The sequence below is a fragment of the Arvicanthis niloticus genome, chromosome 3, assembly GCF_011762505.2.
Source record: "Arvicanthis niloticus isolate mArvNil1 chromosome 3, mArvNil1.pat.X, whole genome shotgun sequence".
Lineage (NCBI taxonomy): Eukaryota > Metazoa > Chordata > Mammalia > Rodentia > Muridae > Arvicanthis > Arvicanthis niloticus.
This window is the reverse complement of record NC_047660.1, coordinates 42,328,375-42,350,248: the sequence shown is the minus strand read 5'-3', so window position 1 is coordinate 42,350,248 and position 21,874 is coordinate 42,328,375. Positions and strand designations below refer to the sequence as shown.

The following is a 21,874-nucleotide window of genomic DNA, read 5'->3' as shown; positions in this document are numbered from 1 at the left end:
TCAATCCCCTCATACTGGTACAATAAGAGCAATGCATTTTACTAGAAATAAACTTGAAATTGCAGGGGAATGCACTATACGATGATCTTTCATGAAACTCCAACCAAGATGAATGTAAGAAAAAAGTTAACAATGTTTTCAACTTTTCAATGCATTAATTTTTCTCTACTGAAATATAACTGAAGGATCAGCAAAAGCCAATGCTTTCCCTAAGCAAAGAACTGCTTTTCTCACTGGATAACCTTGACCAGGTCACTTATATTGATATGGCAGGTTTTTGTTCCCCTCTATCCTGGATGACAGAGAAAGAAGAATGTGTCATGGTAACAGACAGGAAAGTCAAGAGAAGCTGGGAAAGTAAGTCATGGCCACAGTGGCTGCTGATGTGAGGTAGGAAAGTACAAGTCAGAAGTAGTAAAAACCCATTGTGAAAGGCCTGGTAAGCCATAGAGAGAAGTTTTTATTCTAAATGGAATGAAAAACCAGAGCGCTGGAGTAACATCATTTGGCTTTGTTGGGAAGGAGTAGCTTAAAGAGTGGAAAAGTACAAGGTTGGAAGTCAGAGACCAGGTAAAGAACATGACTGTGAACTAGCAAGACACTGGGGACGAAGAAAGTTGGTAGCTGAGAATGTGCTGGAAAGTGGACAGATATTTGTCATGTATCTTGAAAGCAAACATTTGCTTGGCAGACTAATATGGGATATGACAAAAAGAGGAATTTTAAATGGGGTAGAAGACAAGTTATGTGCTGTCCAGATGCCTTGTCAGTACTGAAGGACTCAGATACAGGGCTGTTGCTTGCTGGCCATGCCCTCTTCCTAGAGCAGCCCATATCTGAAGTGACCGGGAGAGGTGTGTGCACCGTGGTTCAGACCTTGGATGCAGTTATACTTACTTCCTAGGCCACAGTTAAACTTATAGCCCTCTTCTGACCACACGGAATGGGAGCTGCTGTGGACAAGCCTTCGCTAAGTCTGCACTGCCACCCAGCTTGCTCCTCTACCCTTGTCTTGCTTGGAAGGATGCTGAGTCTGAGACTGTTCCTTAAAGTTCTATCTCTCCAATTTTTGCCCCAATTGTCTACTTTTCAGCGAACCCAAACCACACAAATGGCTTCAAGCTTTTTGGCTTAGAGCTGTCATCAGATTGAAGGAAGGGACAGTTGTCAGTCATGGGAAATAGGTATAATGAGAACGGGTTCCAATGCATTTGAAGCTTCTATCAAATTTCTAAGTGGAGAAGTTGTTCAAGCTATAGAAAAGTCCTGAGAGTTCTCAGTGTGATCAGTGCCTGGTGAAGAGATTGAACCAGACTCCCAAAGGTGTGCAAGTACAGAGACTGAGCCTACGTCTGCATCAAAGCTTGAAACCAAAGAAAACTAAAAAAACACTAAGACTGACCACACTACGGCATAGAAAGAAAATTAGAAGCCAAAAGTGAGGTAATGAAAAATGGTTTCAAATGCTTCTGATGGGTAAAAGAGAATGTGATCCAAGAAAACACCAGAAATTAGCAAAGAGAAGGTCAACAGAGAAGCAGAACTGAGGTGCAGCCCAGCCAGCCTGGGCTGTATAGAGATCCGTCTCAGAAACCAGGAGCAAAGGAAGCCAACTGAGTCAGCTGGTATGGTGGTGCACAGCTGTGATCAAAGCACTCAGAGGGAGAAGCAGGAGAAGCACACACCACTGCTCCCTCTGGCTACAGAACAACATCCTGTCTCAAACTAGAGAAAAGGAGAGATCGGAAAGGAGAGGAGAAGAAATCAGAGGAGACAGCAAGGGAAGGCAATTATTTTCAGGAGCTCTAAACAGAGTAGGTACATGAACTCAAGTTTTAGAGAAACACATAAGGCATATATGATTGCACACATACACAACTCTAGACAGAAGCCTGTATTTTCATAAGGAATAATAAGTAACTATAGTCACTGACTATAAATATATATCAGGGATCGATTCCAGAACCCTGATTGTATTGAAATGCTTATGTGTACAAGTATGTTACATAAAATGACAACATAATAGCAGTATATAAGCTACCTTATCCTCTTATACACCCTGAATCACCCGTAGGTCCCTAAAACAATGTAAATGCCACACAAATAAGTAGTGGTTATACTGTAATTGTTTAAAGAATATTAACAAAAGAAAAGAGTGTATGTGCTTAGTACAGAAGCAACTTCCCCCTCCATGTTGATGACTGGCTGCGAGTCATGTCAAGGGCTATCTATTACCACATAGATACGGATCCAAAAATCAAACAGGGAATGAGGAGGAACATGGCCTATCCAAGTACCACATCATTTTCAACCCACTACAGAAGCAAAACACACAGAGACTGTTACAGAGGACAGGGGAGTAAGCCTCAAGCCTGAGCTGGAGAGAAACTGGGTACTTGATAGAGGAAGACCAGATGGGCCTAAAGGCTCTCGCAGGAGACCAAAGTCTTTACGACATGCAAACCTTACTGCTAGACAAGAGCAGGTTATTTGAGTTGCTTACAGCCGCTGGTTACAGCCACCATTTCTACAGGAGCACCTTTGTTCTTATTTTGGTCTTAAATCATGCTTAAGGCTGATAAAGTTTTTCTTTACAGAGGTATTGCAGTGAGTCTTTATCTACCTTAGGGAGCTCTGACACTTTGAGTCAGCATAAGATAAACTGTTTCCCAAACTGCCATTCCCTCTATAGTCCCAAGTCACTACCCTTAAAAGCAAACACTGGCACTTGTGCTATTTTCTTTTTTACTATGTGGAAATGGTGCCACAGAAGTTTCCTCAAAATCCAGTGTCTGCAAGAACTTCATATCTGAAAGTCATCATACATCTCTAAAAGAACATTGTTTTGTGGACAGACACTTAACCCAGCGTGGTCAACAGACAGAAAAACAGACAAGTGAAAATGGAAGCTTATGTTGCTGAACTACTAAACTATAGGCACAGAAAATCCTGCTTTCTAAAACTATCAAGTTTAGGTTTCCATATTAGACAATTTAAAATATTTTTTTTTATAAAATACTAATCTATTATCTTTAAATTACTATTGGTATTATAAGCAGGCACAAAATTATAACTCAGTATCTCTCTCCTCTAATATTAAATAATAACTCAAAGGCTGTCTGAGGCAAGATAAGATATAGCAACACTGAATTGTTTAGGATGTAGAGATAAGATGCTGCAGTCCCTACTCTGAAAATGTTGCAATCCCATGGAAATGTGCAGATCCATTAACACAAGATTATTACAAGTAACAATTATGTGATCAAGTATGGAGAGAAGATGCCGTCTACTGGAAACATCCTGGAACATACAAATTATTATTCTGTGTTATTGTATTCAAGTAGCACACACAAGCAACAGCAGGAATCACCTTCGTTTCTCTCTGAAATTAGGATAAAGTGATGCAGGGTCATACTGTCAAAGGAGAGCTAACACAGCTCAACTGAACAGATCTTCATTAGTCATTCGGTCAGTAACAGGAACAACCCTCCAGAAAAGCAGGTGAGAGTGGCTATCGTTCACAGGATGAGGTGACGAAATACACATCATAGAAACTAATAAGAATGATTTGAGTTATAGAACCATAGAAGGATGACTTCAAATAAAGAGACAAATTTACAACTAGAAAATTAAAAGCCTCGAAGAAGATAAATGATTCAGGACTCTATCCCCAAATTAGGAGTAATCAGACATTTGTTGAACCAATTAGTATTCATTTATATATTTTAAATAATAAACAAAGGGGCATTACTTCAAAATAACAGACTGAATCACTGTGGTAGTTTGAAGAGGAATGGCTCCTGTTTTAATGCTTGGCCCACAGGGAGTGCACTATTAGGAAGTGTGGCCTTGTTGGTGGAAGTGTGTCACTGTGGGGGCGGGCTTGAGGTCTGATGCTCAAGCCCGTTCGTCATAGTGTCACTCCACTTCAGCTGCCTGCAGATCCAGATGTAGAACCCTCAGCTCCTCCACCACCATGTCTGTCTGCACACCACTATGCTTCCCACCTTGATGACAATAAACTAAATCTCTGAACTGTAAGCCAGCTCCAATTAAATGTTTTCCTTTGTATGAGTTGCCATGGTTATGGTGTCTCTTTATAGCAAAAGAAACCCTAAGACAATCATGAAGATCCTTTGCCTTCCAAAGTGTCTTAGAAATGAGAAAGTAAGTATTTTAAATAAGAAAAAAAGTTGACTTTGAAAGTGAGAAATAAGTAGTAAGCTACAAAGCTTAAACAAATAGTGACATCTAAGATGTGAAGGACTGCATTACAGGGGAAACCCTCACAACAGACCCAAACATCAGGAAAACAGAACAAAACAGACACACTAGTAAAGATAAACTCCTCCTAGGAAACCAAGAAAAACATTAAGTTCGGAGGCCATTTCTTTTTTAAGTATTGAGGTAAAGGGCAAAACCAGACCATCACTATACTCCACTAAATTCTAGCCTAAAAGCCCAGAGCCTGTGAGCTTTCCCTTTTGACTAAGAAAAAAACAAACAGATACATTGCCATGAAGAAGAAATAAAAATGGCTGGCCGCCTTGTCTGGCCTCAGTGGGAGAGGATGACCTAGTCCTGCAGTGACTTGTTGTGTCAGGGTGGGTTGATACCCTTTTGTAAAGGAGAAGGGGAAAGGGGGAAGGGAAAAGGGGCTGTGGAGGGGCAGGAGGAGAGGGGGAGCTGTGATTAGGATGTAAAGTGAATAGATAAATTAATGAAAACAACAACAATGACAACGACAATGAACAAAGACCTCTTAGAAAGTAAAGTTTTCTCCTGTGGGGCTGAGGAGATTAAGCCTGCAGTTAAGAACAGGAAGGCTCTTGCAGAAGACTCCCAGCAGGCAGCTCACATCTGCCCATATCCAGCCTTGGGATGTAACACTGGCTCTTGTACTGCTTAGGTACCTGTACTCATATGTGGACCAATCCACATACATACACATAATTAAAAATAAAAGACATTTTAAAACATTTCCTTTACATAAAATTCAGATGAATTGAATTAAAGATGGCCATTGCTAACCACCAGCCTGGTGATTTGCAAAATGAAGAATTATGAAATGTAGAAGAAAAAGCCAGGAACAACAACAACAAATGAGATAAGCCAGCTAGACACTTCTTTCTTTACAGGACTTGATAAGTACTAACTTTTGAACCAAGTTGGGTTACTAAAAGGTAGAATAACTGTATGTCATTATCACATCCACAGGGTGGATGGTTTGATGGTACATCAAACACTCTCATGCCTCTCTCCTTAGGAACAACCTCCAGCATGTGCTTGCCAACTGGCCTGGCCTGCTGCAGGCCTCTCCTGAGCAGTGCAATGATGAAGACATTCTCAAGGCCTTTTCCTTCTTCTGTAGCATCAAATAATACATGCTCCATAAAACCTAAAGGTTTTCTATTTGTGGTGTATATATATTTACAGAAGATCACCATAACAGAAGCAAGATAATTTCTAATTTTTTTTCAGTTATAAGTGACACACATGGAAAGACAAAGCTGACATAAACTCAGTGAACCCTGTTACAGTTCCCATTCCTGTCACTGTGTCACACACCCTTATTACCTAGCACTATTACCTCTCAACTACCTTCACAGTGAGCTCTGGCTCACTCTGGTCTACACTCTGAAGATTTGGCAGGACAAATATTTAAAAAGCATGTCAAACTGTCCTTCCCCTATTCAGTATCTTTCATACTCAGAAAAGAGAAAGAAGAAGAGAGGCGCTGCCATGGTCCTAGGCAGTGAGAGACCTGGGCCCCGGCTGGTGGACTGTCTGCGGTTGCCATGGAATCACCCTTGCTGCTAAGCACATCCCTTCTTGGAAGCTCTAGTGCTCCTACTGCCCAGAACACCACACCGTTCCTTCAGATACTCATACAGCCCATGTCCCCATCTCCTAAAAGGCTCTGTCTGGCCTGGGTAATACACATGTCCCTTCTCCTCTGCTATTCTTGGTGCTTATCCTGGTTTGGGTTTCTTAAGGACACTTGATAATTTTGGAAATCTCCATGTTTTAAATTGTTTATGTCCACTAAGTGTAAAAAAGTAAGCTCCTAGAGAGAAGTGTCATTGGTCTACAAGTACACTCTACTGCCACAGTGTCTGCCATGTAGCAGACAGGCAGTGAGTACTATCTAAAGTCTACGAGTACACTCTACTGCCACAGTGTCTGCCATGTAGCAGACACGCACTGAGTACTAACTAAAAAGTGCTAACATGTCTATCTACCAATGCTAGCCAAATCAAATATAAATGGGAAACAGAAAACAAAACTATATTCTATAGACGCTATAAATTCTATAAACTGCATTCAGATTTTTAAAAATCTCTTGCAGTTCTTTTGAACATGGGCTGAATTACTTGCCATTATGTCATCCTTTGAAAGGGCCGTCATCAACTGAGCCCTACCGGCTTGTAATGTCTTTGCTAAAACAACTCATTCACTCTCAAATTCCTACAAACCAAGTTGATCCAATCCAATCTGACTCTAATTTCCATAAGTCAATGTTTATATTGCAGTGATTCAGTGAATCCTCATGGTATATTCTTCAGTGATCACAAACTGCTATTCACACTGTAGCAATTTTTGAGAAAAATTATTGATTTAGGTTTTGTGCATTGTTGTTGTCTGTGTGATGGGGCTGGATGCCCTAGAAATTGAGTTACAGACACTTGGGAGATGCCATGTGGGTGCTGGGAATTGAACCTGAATCCTCTGGAAGAGCAACCAGGCTCTTAACCAGTAAGCCTTCTCCCCAGTTCCCAATACACTATAGTTTTTAAATACGTATTTTCATTTACTCTGCACTTCTATTAAGTGTAGAAGAATATCTAGAATTCTGTTAAATAAATTTATAGCCCTATAGGGTTTCATGGTTGGAATTTGGCAATTTTATGTTTGAGATGGTCAAGTGCAGTGAGACAGGGTATCAAGATGAAATACACTCTACATAAGCTCTATGAGGGCAAAGGTTTTGTCTGCTTTATTTGGCTGTTATTCTCACTTCCTGGCACAGGGATTGGTAAGTGGTGGGCTCTCACTAAGTGTTTATTGTGTAAATAAACAGTCATTAAAAAGAGAAGAGATGTTGGGCAGTGGTGGTGCACGCCTTTAATCCCAGCACTTGGGAGGCAGAGGCAAAGGCAGGTGGATTTCTGAGTTTGAGGCCAGCCTGGTCTACAGAGTGAGTTCCAGGACAGCCAGGACTACACAGAGAAACCCTGTCTCGAAAAAAAACAAAAAAAGAGAGAAGAGATGCCAGGTGTGGTGGCACATGCCTGTAATCTCAATACTTGCTGGTGGATCAAGAGTTCAAAGTCAACACTGACTACATAGTGAGATGCTATCTCAAAAAACCAAAAACCCGGAGGCCAGGTATGGTGGCACATGTCTACAGCCAGAGAGACTCAGGAGATGGGAACAGGAAGAGCAAAGAGCTCAGGCCACCCTGGGCTACATGAGAGCCTGCTTCAAACCTGACAGTCTATCCAACCCTAGCTAGAATATAATAATCATTAAAACCAGAATTTGAAGTTCATGTAGAAAAATCATATGACTAAGAAACTTAAATCCATAAACTCGACAGACTCATAAGTGATGTGAGGGAAGCAAACATCTACTTTTCCCAACTTCCAGGCGGGAAGCCTAAGACATGCTGGGAGTTGCTCGGAGTTGCTCTGCAGTGCGACAGTGAACACCAATAGGAGCTTCCTAATGACAGCCTCATTTAACTTACTGGAGAGGAAATCTTCCTTGCTGTTGCAGTGATTACTTGTTCTAGAGGTTTCCAGATTTGAAATGCATACCGACCTAAACAGTAAGTAAAACAAATATATTTTTCATAATGAATGTCAGTCATTACTTTTAAGGTACTTATCATACATAAGTTATTGATAGTTTATCTTATAAATGCTATTTCAAATTTTATCAAAAAGATTTATTATTTTTCAAACTTGTAATTTACTAAATAGACAGACTTTGACTTTAATATTATTATAGCCAACACACATATCAAGTTCTAGCTCATGATAATAGAATTAGTTTTCAGTGTTTATATGTATAATATTTTATACTTATAAAATGTTACAGAATTCAATAACATCTTAATATTCCTTCCACAATAAACTGAACAAGTGACTGTTTGTAACAGATTAATTAATTATTAATTAATATTGCCATTTATGATGATAATCACATTGAACTACACAGAAAACAAACACTTCTGAAGACACACGTACTGAATGCACTTAGAATGACCTGGAGAGTAAGGAGGCAACTGCATGCAAAGCTGCATCCTAAAGGAATGTTCATCTGTTTCCTCACTTGGGATGTTTACTTTCTCTAAAATCTTACTTTATTTTTCCTTTTTTGGTTTTTAAATGTTTAATCTCATTTAGAAATTGCCAGATTCCAGTGATTTCTCATCCATAAAACTTACTATCACTCTTAGCTCCAAGGTGCCTGAAAAGAGTTTGGAAACTATCTCCAAGGTGATCAAAAGATTATAATTACTATTATATTTTAGATTATAGTTACTACTGAAATTGAAAGGTAAAATGATTCAGTTTATTTAAACACAAACTTACATTTTTACGTGTACATATTGGAGTAAATGTCTCTAATCTGATTACTAGAAAGTGATCAAATCAAATCACTAAGAAGCAAAATTGAATTAGGAAATGAAAAACCAAATAGAAAACACATGCTTTTATTATACTTAGAGAAATAATAAGAAACTCTGTGAGAGGAAATGTTAGTTGTTAAATCAAAATTGCTAAACTGATTTTTGTCAGAGATTTTCTAACAATTAACCAAAGATGCAAAATTTAATATGAATTTCTGTTCTAAAAACATACCTGAGTTTTTGGAAGAAAGATTAAACTCTGGCTTCAATTTCCCTTTGTTAAGGTCCTAATAGCCCCTTGGGTTGACAAGTGAGAATCTACAGCAATACAGATCCTAAGTCATTCTGAGGGTTTCCCCCAAGAATGCCATCAGAAGGCACACTTTCTACTTGTGCCCTTCCCACTGGTCTTGCTAGAAAACCATGTAAGATACCACAAACCTAAATTCGAATACTAGCCAGAAGCTCATTTGCAAATTAAAAATTCCAGTGGGAAAATTCAACTACCTGGACCTTTCAGGACAATTTACCATTTTACTCCATATATAAAATATCACTTTCAAGTCACCTCAAAGTTCTTGAAAACCACAATCAGGCACAAAGATAAAGATTTCAGGAAGTGATATTTGAAGGTTCATTTAAACATAAACTAGAAGATCTAGTTGCAACAATGGAAGCAAACCTTCTCCTAAGCTCTTTACTCAGCTTTATTAAGCTGTGGGCCTGTTCTGCTACTCTAATTTGTAACATGAACGTTTTCTCTATAAGATGTACACACAAGTTCTTGTCATTGTCATGAGAACTGTGTAAAACTAAATACTGTATAGAACCAAATAAAGCTGTCATTTTGTATTGGAATTTAAGTGTATTAACACCCAATGGAATGTAGCTTTGTCCAAAGAAAAAATACAATTAACATTATTGAACCCATAGAATTTAGAAACAAAAATTTAAATAACATGGTGTAATGGTTAATTTTAATTGTCACCTTGACACACTCTAAAAATCACCTGAGAAGAGTGTTTCAATAAAGGACCATCTTAGTTCAGGTTGACCTACGGACATGTCTGTAGAATGTCTTCATTATGTTCATTGGTGTGGGAAGACTGCCCACTATGGGTGACACCATTCTCTAGACAGAGAATCCTGAACTGATTAAGGGTGGAGAAAGACTGTTGAGGACAAGCATGCATACAATAATTCTCTTTCTGTTTTGACTGTGGATATGACTAGCACCTTTAAATTTCTGGCACCTTGATTTCCATGCTATAATAACTGTATCTGAAATTTTGAGCTAAAACAACCCTTTCTCCCCCAAGTTGTTTATCAAGGTACTATAACAAAGCAACAGCAAACAAAATTAACACAAGGAAATATTGGCAGATTAACATTTAGTGAGGGAATAGCTATGTAATCTAAAGTTATAAGTTAATAATTGAGTAAGTATCTTTGACATTTAAAACCACCTTTTCTAATAAGATAATTCTGGTAATGAACTAAATTCTCCCAAGTTTATAAGCAAACAAAAAGCTATATAAAAAAAAAATCAAGAAAGAAAAAAGAAAAAACTCTATCAACAGTTACAAGATGACTAAGTAGTTAAGGAACAGCTATATTCTTCAGAAGAAAACAATACCTTGAAATGTTTAAGCCCATATAAACATGAGAGCATAAAGGAAACTCCATCACCTATATTGCATTGTATTAAAGATTTTAGAGCCAGAGAGATGGCTAGAAGGTAAAAGTACTTGTTGTTCAAACCTGACAACCCAAGTTCCATCCTGAAACTTCTTAGGTAGAAAAAGGAGTGACTCCCTAAAGTCATCTATGTACTCCTGCTCAGACTCATATGTCATACATGTACACAAACACATGATTAGTTAATAGCAAAAAAAAACCATAATATTTTTATTTTTTTAAAATATTTACTTTATTATTTATTTAGGTATATTTGTGAGCATATATCCACAAAAGCCAAAAAAAGAAAAAAAAAAAAAAAAAAAAAGAGTTGGCTCCTCTAGAGGTGAGTTAGAGCAGTTGTGAATTGCCTGATGTAGGTGCAAGGAACCAAGGAACTGCTGAACCCTGGTCTTCCGGAAGAGCAAGCAGCAAGTGCTCCAAAGGGCTGAGCCATCTCTCCAGCAGGCTTTCTTTCTTAATCATGTGTATGTGTGTGTGGGGGGGGGGGGGAGGGGGGGGGAAAGGGGGAGGATAACGTATGTGCCACAGCAGGTATGCAGAGGTCAGAGGATGACCTAGCATGCTGGGCCTCACTTTTGACCTGGTTTGACATAGTCTTTCTGTTGTTAACTGGTGCATACTCCAAGCTGACTGGTCCAGGAGTTCTAAGGATCCACTGGGATTACATGAGTAACTGTGTGACTTTAGCATGTGTTCTGGTGTCTGAGTTGGACCTTCAGGCTTGCATAGAAGTGCTTTAGCCACTGAGCCACCTCATCAGTCCATACTAAAGATTTATTGTTGTATATTGTAAATAAAACTGGACAAGAACATGCAGGAATACCAACCATTATGCAGCCAGATTTCTTAGTTCACTGACCAACAATTTTCTTTACTATAAAGCTTATTTATGTTTTGCTTGACTGATTACTGCTAGGTTACCTGTCAACAGTGGGGAATGTATTATGTCTGAAAACCAAAACAACATACCTGCAAATGCAACAGCTGCAACACCTAGTCCTACAGCTATCAACCTTCTTCCCTGCAGAAGAAAAAAATATTATCATTTAGAGTCGTGCATACAATGCTATGGAAGTAAATCACCTCAGTAACAATGATAATTACAGTAAATAAATTTTCTTCAAGTGCCACTTTGAAGAAGACAACTTAAAAATCTATATTGTCTATGGGATTCTATATGCCGCTTGCTTTATTGGCTAATTCATTCTTTATCCCCAGCCCCTCCCCTACCCATACCCAAAACCCCCATCCCACCCCCAACATGGGTCTTCAAAACAGGGTTTCTCTGTGTTGCCCTGACTCTCTTGGAACTGAAACTCACTTTTTAGGCCAGGCTGACCTTGAACTCACAGAGATTTGCCTGGTTCTGCTTCCTGAGTGCCACCACCTCCCAGTTATCAGCTAATTTTTAGCATCCTAAAATATTTCCAGATTTTCACTTAATTTCTGAGCTCATTCTACCTAAGGGTTTCATATTATGTGCTCTTAAAATCTTTTCCATAGACTATTCTCAATAATGGGTTTAATGTTTATTTCCATAAAGATAAAAACACATATTTTCCTCTGTAATACTTTATGCTTTGAATGCTCAATTGTATTTGCTGTATTTAGAATTTTAATAAAACCTTAGATACATCTTTAGAAAAGAAATAAAAATTCAAAAATTAGTAAAAATAACAAACTATTTTTAAATTAATTTTCTATTCTTCTAGGACAGGTAAAATTATTTTATAGCAAGAGTTTTTAATTCAGAATGTCATAAAGTTAATGAGCTAATTCTGATGAAAAAGATCTACTTAAAATTGGTTATATGTCCATATCATTCTAAGTTTTTTTCCTTAAACATCTTAGGAAAATATGTCAACCATAAAAAAGAGGGTGTGGCAGAGACAATAATTGAACTCAGTATCCTTGGATCTCCTTGTCTTCTAGAGTGAAGAATTTCTCTTTAGTCATTAATTCATTCCAAACCTCCCTTAGATTTCTGTTGTTGTTGTTTTTTAAACCAAAAGCTACGGTTACCTGCACAAAACTTACACAAAAGTGAGCCTGCAAGTTCTATGAGGAAAGATACACCTAAGTCTTTAGCAATCAAAGCTTAATCATGATTTGACTTTAAAATGATAATTATAAGATCAGAAGGGGCAGCTGCACAATAGTGCAAAATTTAATGCCCAGTAACTTATTCAGCTATCTAGAGATCTTCATAGGAAAGCAAATTCCCCTAGTCTTGCCATCCTGGTTCAAGCCCACCTCAATCTCCACCAGCCTATGACACTAGTTAAAGACTACTCACGCCTTTGCAGATGAGGAAAAGCACTGAACTATTCAGAGGCAAGAGAAACTTCAACGTTCCTTTTAGGTTACCTAGCCTCATTTTTACTAAACAGAAGGGAATTAAACATAGGAGACGCTCTAGAGAGGTATGGTGCTTTAGTTAGAGTTTCCGCTGCTGTGAAGAGACACCATGACCAAGACAACTCTTATAAAGGACAACATTTAATTGGGTCTGGCTTACAGATTCAGACATTCAGTGCATTATTATCATGGCAGCATCTAGGCAGGCATGGCATTGGAGAAGTTGAGTTCTATATCTTGTTCCAAAGGCAAATAGAAGTTGGTCTCACGGGCAGCTAGGAGGAGAGCCTCAAAGCCCACCCCCACAGTGACACATTTCCTCCAACAAGGCCACACTTTCTCTAGCAAGGCCACACCTCCTGAAAGTGCCATTCCCTGGGCTAAGCATATTTGAAAGACCATATATGGTTTTGCTATTTTTTAGAGCTTTCCTTGGTGCTATGTGTCTGGTGTTATGAACTTTCTACATCTTCTTTAATGACCTCCTTTTAATCAAACTACTTTTTTTCCTTGGAAAATCTATTACCCTTATAGTTTTTATATCTTCATCTCATTAGAAACACCCATTTATGCCTACACTAACCCTTTCTGTTCTTAATAATACTATAGCATCAATCTTCTATAGACTGGCAGAAGTCTTTACAACAAGAAGTATATATACAATATACAAATGGAATTCCTCCAACTTAGCAACAAAAGAGAATCAATCCAGTAAGAGCAGGCAGGATACTAGGCCAGGGGCTTTCATCTTTTTAAAAAATTTTAGAGTCAAAACTCTTAGACAATGTGCCTACATGAAAAGGTCTTGGGTTCAAAGTGCTTGTGTGGAATAGGGCTTACATCTAAATGGCTCATAAACATGATACAGTGTTCAAGAATAAGCAGAGAATACCAGTAACAATGAAATGGTAAGAAAATACTCTTGCCAGAATGTAAAGCTCTATATACTATTTGTAGAACTTACTGATGCATTCCAAACTGCTAGCAAGTCTTCACACACTCTACAGTTATTATTAGGACAAAGTGTATGAATATCTATAAAGGTCTTAGCACAATGGGCTGGCACATGTTAAATAGTAAATGTCAACCACTTTAATAAAATCAGTAAAATAACTCTCCAATATCAAATGTGAGCGGTGTGACAGAAGTCTTAGCAGAGTCCTTTGGCCCTTACATTGTCTAACTACACAAAGATTCAAAGAACTGATTTCTAAGGAAGGCACCAGAAAATTAATTGATCTTCCTTAGGTTAAATACACAATCATTTATAAAGCTTTAAAATTGAGATAAGATGACTGAGCAGATCCTGGGCAACAGCTCTCCCCCCAATCTCACAGAACACAGAGGAAGCAGGCCTCCCAGGAGCTCTAACCCAGGCAGTATCTTAGGTAAGGAGACAGCAACACCCACTACAAACAGGGAATAACTGGGACCCACTAGGACCCAGGAAGTCACTCCTGGCCTGGAGCACTGGTGCCTTCCTGTTTGCACCTGAGCACTGAGCAGATTTGGGCCCCAGTGCTTACCCCAGTAGTTACACCCACCCCACAAACTTCTGATACAACCAAGATAATAGGAAAGACAGGCTCCAGTCAGGGACAGGGCAGGTAGCACTAAGGAGATACAGATGGCAAAAGGCAAGCATAAGAACATAAGAATCAGTAACCCAGGGTACTTGACATCATTAGAACCTAGTTCTTCCACACAAGAAAGTCGTAATTCCCCATATCACTAGGAAAGCAAGATTCAGATTTAAAATCACTTCTAATGATGATGGTAGAGGACTTTAAGAAGGACATAAATAACACTCTCAAAGAATTTGAGGAGAACACAGGTAAACAGGTAGAAGACCTTAAAGAGGAAACACAAAAATCCCTTAAAGAATTATAAGAGAACACAACCAAACAGGTGAAGGAATTGAACAAAACCATCCAGGACATAAAAATGAAAGTAGAAACAATAAAGAAATCACAAAGAGATACTACTCTGGAGATAGAAAACCTAGGAAAGAAATAAGGTGTCATAGACGCAAGCATCACCAACAGAATACAAAAGATAGAAGAGAGACTCTCAGGTACAGAAGATACCATAGAAAATATTGACACAACTGTCAAAGAAAATTCAAAATGCATAAAGTTCTTAACACAAAACATCCAGGAAATCCAGGACACAATGAGAAGACCAAACCTAAGGATAATAGATATAGATGAGAGTGAACATTCCTACTTAAAGGGCCAATAAATATCTTCAAAATTATAGAAGAAACTTCTCTAACCTAAAGAACGAGATGCCCATAAACATAGGAAGCCTATAGAGCACCAAATAAACTAGACCAAAAAAGAAATACCTCCCGTCACATAATAATCAAAACACCAAGGGCACAAAACAAAGAAAGAATATTAAATGCAGTAAGGGAAAAAGGCCAAGTAATATATAAAGGCAGACCTATCAGAATTATACCAGACTTCTCATCAGATACTATAAAAGCTAGAAGATGCTGGACAGATATCATACAGTCCCAAAGAAAACACAAATGCAAGCCCAGGCTACTATACCCAGCAAAACTCTCAATTACCATAGATGGAGAAACCAAGATATTCCACGACAAAACCAAATTTACACAATATGTTTCCACAAACCCAAAGGATAATAGCGGGAAAGCTCCAACACAAGGAGGGAAATTATACCCTAGAAAGAGCAAGAAAGTAATCCTCTTCCAACAAATCCAAAAGAAGATAGCCACACAAAGATAATTCCACCTCTAATAACAAAAATAACAAGAAGTAACAATCACTGTTCCTTAATATCTCTTAACATCAATGGACTCAATTCTCCAATTAAAAGACATAGGCTAATTGACTGGACACATAAACAGGACCCAGCATTTTGCTGCATACAGGAAACCCACCTCAGTGACAAAGACAGACTCTACCTTAGATTAAAAAGCTGGAGAACAATTTTTTAAGGGAATGGTCCTAAGAAACAAGCTGGAGTAGCCATTCTAAAATCTCCAGCCTGAGAACACAAAGGGAAGGACTCATGGCTCCACCTGTATAGGTAGTTGAGGGTGGCATTGCCAGGCATCAGTAGAAGTGGACAGCCTTGGTGCCTGAAAGTTTGGATTCCCTAGTGTTGGGGAATTTGAGAGCAGGGAGGCAGGAATGGGAGGATGGTGGGAGCACACCCTCATAGAAACTCCCAGAATTATACGGATTAGACAAGACAGAGGCAAGCCGCCAGAAGACTAGACTCCAGAATTCAAACAAAAAATTACCTTGATACTAAAATTTGTTTTGAAAATTGTATATTGCAGAATGCATAGCCTTGGTTAATCTACTCATCAAGCAAGCTGAGCAGACCAGCTCAAACCTCTGATGTCCTGGAATTCCAGCTGGATGCGGTAAAGACACAGTGTCAGAGGCTTGTCAATTTACTCTTCCCCCTGCCCCTCTTCCAATATCTCAATGCCTGTAATCAGATTGAAGAAGTTAATGAAGAGTCGGTGCCCCTATTCCCTGGGATTGGGGACTAAGGTGGTTAATACTGGGCTGTCTATCTAGGGAAAAGTAGTGGTTTTGTTGGAACAGGGAGGATTAGCTAGGATTTATTGTATAGCCATAACCTATTGGTAGAAATATATATAATTGTTATTAAGATGAAATTATAATTTCTTAAATGGTACAAAATTTACTTTGATTTCAAATTTAAGGTTTTCATTGGTACAAGCTTCTTATTGATATAAAAGTGAGATGAATATTGTTACTCTCATAGGCATTGTGCCTATATAACACATTTAGGAATACAAGGCTTAGACCCAGTCCTTCTTTAACTTTTTTTAACTAATTTGAGATGCTTAGCCTGTGAGTTAAGGGCCTATAGCAAATTCATGGCTCTGAGTTTATTGTAAGGGTGTTTTCTATATTTTATTTAGAAATAGCTGAGAGGAGTTAACAGACAACAGTCCAGATTGCCTTACATGGATAGTTGGTTTTCAAAACGTCAGAAGTCCACAGAATTGATGTTACAAACACTTCAGTATTAATGTTCATTTTGATTAGAGACCTGTCTGCTCCTGACAGCTTCTTGGATTCTAAGAAAAAAATTGAGCATCTTTGGAGTTAACTCCAGGTGTGGTGAGACAGCCACTAGGCAAGAATTGCCTCTTGTCATCTAGAGATAAATTACTGTCCAGAAAAGGACACACATGCAGAAAAGTCGACTGATTATATCTGCAAAGACAGAGTAATCAGCCCTTAATAATTCTGCTTCACTAGGTCTGTCAGATGATCCTGGGCCAGAAGGCTGAAGATCAAGATGCTCCAATGTTTTGTAGTATAGGGACTGTCCAGGTGTTCAGCAGTCTCTATAAATTGGCTAAGTTTTAGAAGCTATGCTTTGTGCTTCCCATAATTTCAGTTAACTCAGTCATTCTGGATTTCTGATGGGGTTGAAGACTTATAGTCTCATAGCCAATCCCAGCTATTTACTTTGAGTGAAAAGATTTGAGAGGCTGGTTTTCAGCTGACATTTATTCTAAAGTCAAGAAGAAAAGCCAGGTTCAGAACTAAGTCTTTTAGTTAGGAGAGATGACAGAGGTTCTGGTTAATCAACAAAATGATGGACTGGGTATTAGGTTTATCTTGTACGTTACTGACACAAATTGGTATAGTTAATTGTATTTTGAGAGAAAAGTTTTATTTTACAGGAAGGGTGATATGTAGGAGGAGCTAAGGTGGGAGGAGTAAGGAGAGGAAGAGAAGGGGTAAGAAGAGGAGGAGGAGCTAGGTGATGGGGGGGGGGCATGGAGGTGGATCTTTGAGTGTCTCTGCCAATCATAGATAGTTGATATATCTAGGTTGGGTATTGGGTTACACTTCTGATTGTATGGGCATCTTGTTATTGAGCATTACCAAACTTATTAACATTAAAAAAAAACTGTATAAAAGCAAAAAGGAGGAGGGGGGATGGGATAGGGGTTTTCTAGGGAGGGAAAATGAGGAAAAGGGATGGCATCTAAAATATAAATAAAATATTCAATAAAAAATAAATAAAAAAGTAAAAGAAAAAAATGAGGTGAGACAATTAGCAAGCTGGGAGTCAGGGATCAGAAACAAAAGAACTCTCCTCCCCCATTAAGACATCTCTTCCTTGTTTTGCACTTAATGAGATCAACTGCCTGCTCTGTTCAATCACAAATGAGGAGCATTTTAAATCATTGCCAGCCTCAAGATGAATGAGCCCTCAGTAACCTTCCACCGGGAACATCTGACTGTTACACTGAGTTTCTTAAAGGCCTCCAAGATCATCTGCATAGTCCATGTGACTTCCTCACTACTAACAAGAGAATGATCTAAGTCCTAACTAGCCACATATGCACAAATAATTTAAATGTTTGATTATAATCAAGCCCACTCATAGACACAATGAGGTAACAAGCTCCACCACCTGCCCAATGAGGTCCTGCCTGGCAAGGCCACCTGCTACTGCTGGCCAGAGTCTTACATTTTTGCTTCTACATGCACATCTCAAGTTCTTTTCTAAATAATGCTTTCTTTCTGGCCTGTAATGTCCACTTATAAATTCTTTTACCATGAAATCAATACTGTGGACAAAAAGGATTTGGGGCTCCTTGGCTTCTCTTTTACATAACAGAGTTACTCTAGTTTCAAACTTTTTATATGATAATTATTGCAACATTTTGTTAATGTAAGAATTAAAAAATATATGAGACAAATAATTGCTGGCAGAAAGCTTCTATTCTAAAAAGGGATTCCCGTGAGATTACAGATGACCTTGGTCAGACTTATCAGCTGAGAGAATCAGCTGAATGAAAGAAATACAGAAATGAATGTTGGTTGAGCAATTTCAGAATGATAGACTGAAGGAGAGACACATAGGCCCCCATAGCTGCAACAGTTTTCCATTCTCAAGCCCCTCATTCTACCAGCTTTTCTCTTGGCAGACCCCTCAGTTTCCTTAGGGAGAGAGGTTGCCCCGTGCTGTATGCCAATAAACAGTTCCATCTAGTGAGGTCAGACTCTGGTCTCTTTATCAATGTCTTCAGAAATCTAGCAGTTGCCTCTACAATCACAAAGAGATTTTATTTCAGTACTAAAAGTATTTTATTAGAAAATATTAACCCCCAGGCAATCACTTTATTCTAATAATTTGTGTAACTATATTGTATTTAAAAGTAACAAACCAATTTAATTTAATTAAGCATCGAGTACTCTAATTATTCCCTACTTGCTTCCCCAGGCTCATCCTTTATCCGCCTTTGTCTAGTTGTGTATTTTCCCTTATCTCTAAAACTCTACCACTCAGTACTCTCGCCCTTTGGCTTCTGGTTGACAATAGGATGAAGGTGAAATAGCATACAACTGCCCAATTCCTTTTCTGCCTTGATCTTCCTGTGCTGTAAGTCGGTTGAATGAGTGTTTCTTCACGCCTGAACTCTCAGATTTCTGGTCACAGTTCTTGCCTCCTCACTCGAGGGACACTCCCAACTCTTGTTTCTCTCAGTGATTTATTATCTCTTTTTTATTAGCTTCTCCTGCCCACACCTCAGCAAATAACTTTCTTCATCAAAATATCTTCAACAAAATCATCCACTTATTACAACTAGAACTTTCACTAATGTGCCCACCACTTTATTACATGCATACATATATGTAGGGTATCTGTCAAATGTGTGCTATTAAGGACCCTGCACATAGTAGGCCTCCAATATATTCTCCATGAGAGTCTCCAAAGATCTTTACTGTTATTCTTGTTACAATATTTACAATACTCTATCCTTATTAAAATCAATCTATTTATTACTTTAAGTTGTATATAGAGACTGCTTTTGTCTCTTTTAGCTTTTTAGGTATCAAAAGTTGTTATAAAGGGAGAAGTGAAAAAGGGCTTATGACTTTTAAATACACTAACAAACAAATGCAAGTTAGATCACGAGATTAGATACGTTCAGTAAGTAAATGATCAAAACTGTGCAAACATGACATGACTACTCAAAAACCCGTTTTATTTACTGTAATTAAAATGCCCTATTGGAAAGGAAAAATATCTGAATTATCTCTTTAAGTATATTAATTAATTTCAACAGTTTATGTATAGCATAAACAGCTGATAGCACATCCACAGTAAGTGGATGATTTTGTTGAAGATAATTTGATGAAGGAAGTATTTAATGAGGGGGAAATAGAAATTGAAGTCAATCTGAAAAATGTATATATACCCTACACAACTAGCTTTCTACTCTAAAGTTAGAATAAGTACTTTTAACCAAGTTAAATATGGAAATGTTAAGTAAAATGTTAGACATAAACAGAATTAAATCAAAGCTGAGTTGATATAGAATATTACATCCTAGGAAACACAACTGCCTGTCTTTTTCATTCACTAAAATGGTCCTGCCATTGGGAGGTGAGCATGGTTGGCATGGGCCTGTAATCCTAGCATCTGGGAGGCAAAGCAGCAGCTAGAGTTGGAGGGCCAGCCTGGCCTACAGAGGGAATTTGAAGTCAGCTTATGCTACATAAAAAATTTTCGTCTTGGTTTTTTTTAAGTCCATCAGTCCTTTTATTATTTTTTAAAAATTATCTGTATATGTGCAAAGAGGCTTGTGCATGTGAGTGCAGGTCCCCAGGGAATCCAGAAGAGAAAGGTAAATCTCCTGGAGCTAGAGTTGCAGGCAGTTATGAGGTACTCAACATATCGGCTAGGAACTGAACTCAGATGTACTCCTCACTATCTATATAGCACCTGGTCTTTCTTCTGAAGCACAGTGAGTTATAAATTACTAACAATTCTTTCTAATCCTCTATACCTGGGAATGACTCATATGGAGAGGAAGCCACATTTCTAATTCCACATGGAGAAAACAGGAAATATAAGAGAGTCAATCTTTAGTCTGGCAAATAGTTCATACAGAGGAGATTAATTTGACCTTAATGTATGTATGTATGTATGTATGTATGTATGTATGTATGTATGTACATATTCACATGTGGATGTGGAAATGTGTGTGTGTGTGTGTGTGTGTGTATGTAAGTAGAAGACAGAGTTGCAACCTTGGGTAATGTTCCTTAGACGACAATGACTTTTTTTTTCTTTTTTTGAGATAGGTCTCTTACTGGTCTAGAACACACCAAATACTACTTGTGAACCCCAGAGATCTGCTTCACTGAACAAGTGACTTCTAAAAAATAAAAGCTGTAGAAAGTGAAGAAGCCATGATTACATCTAAGAAAGACCACCACAGACTAAGGGAACAAGGCTGAAGGAGGCAGGAGCTGGTGTGAGGAATAAACAGGCCAGCAGGCACAAAACAGAGAGAAAAAAAATAAGGGATTATGTAGACAGGTCAAGTGTCACACACGTTCCAACCTGTTGACATCACAACATGAAGTGTTACAAAAGTTCACATTCAAGTACCATGCAATCAAGTTACAAACAAAAAAAATGAAACAAAACTTGCATTTTAAGTAAGTTTATAATTTGTGTTGGGCCAAACTGTGTGAAGGCCATGGTGGACACCCCATTGTAGACTTTTCAGGGAACCTCAGAACTTCAGCTGCCCTGCTATTTCCAGCAGAGACCTAACACTACCACAGAACTCTGAGGAGCTCTAGTCAGCATGCTGAAAAAGCAAACAAACAAAAAACAACTATACCGTCAAACAGAGGCATAGAAATAAATTACAAGTACATTAAAATAATCTAAGAAAAAAAAATAGGTGATTAGTGATAAAAATGGTAAGCTTCAGGATTTCTGTATTTTGAATGTAAAAAAGGGTTTTCTGATACTGTATGTGGTATATGAGTGAAAAATCTAAATGTCAAAGTTACTGTCTTGAACAACTACAAAAATGAAATTGCCTTTTGCTGAGGGGTCAGACTAAAAGCGCTGGAGTGGAAGTAGGAAATCTGAGGAACTCTCTCTGGGCTTCCTTTAAAATAGATGCTATGATAAAGAAGATAAATTGTATTGGAATTCATTAGCACTGGGTTGAGAAGGAAGGAAAAGAAGAATGAGCAGGATTAAGCAAAATCGTTCTTTCTTTGTTTCCTGGCAGGGTCTCAATTCTCAAGGGTTAATCGCAAGCAAATCACTTTTGCTGAACTCAGTGTTTTATATTGTCTTATTATTTGGTTCAATTTCCACAAAGAGAGCTCT

The 21,874-nt window shown here is 38.3% G+C and overlaps 1 protein-coding gene across 12 annotated transcripts in view; it reads right to left on the bottom strand.

Moving 5' to 3' along the window:
* Positions 1-21,874, bottom strand: part of Dnajc15 (DnaJ heat shock protein family (Hsp40) member C15) — a 71,793-nt gene that overhangs the window by 39,879 nt on the left and 10,040 nt on the right. For all 12 annotated transcript variants that reach the window (XR_013109253.1, XR_004606428.2, XR_013109257.1 and 9 more), the window contains exons 2-3: positions 11,309-11,360; positions 7,751-7,824 (exon numbers count right to left, since the gene is read on the bottom strand). Coding sequence is in view for 3 of the 12 variants with exons in the window: in XM_034498020.2 (XP_034353911.1) it covers positions 7,751-7,824; positions 11,309-11,360 (126 nt within the window). In the remaining 9 variants the exon portion in view is untranslated. The remainder of the gene's footprint in view (positions 1-7,750; positions 7,825-11,308; positions 11,361-21,874) is intronic.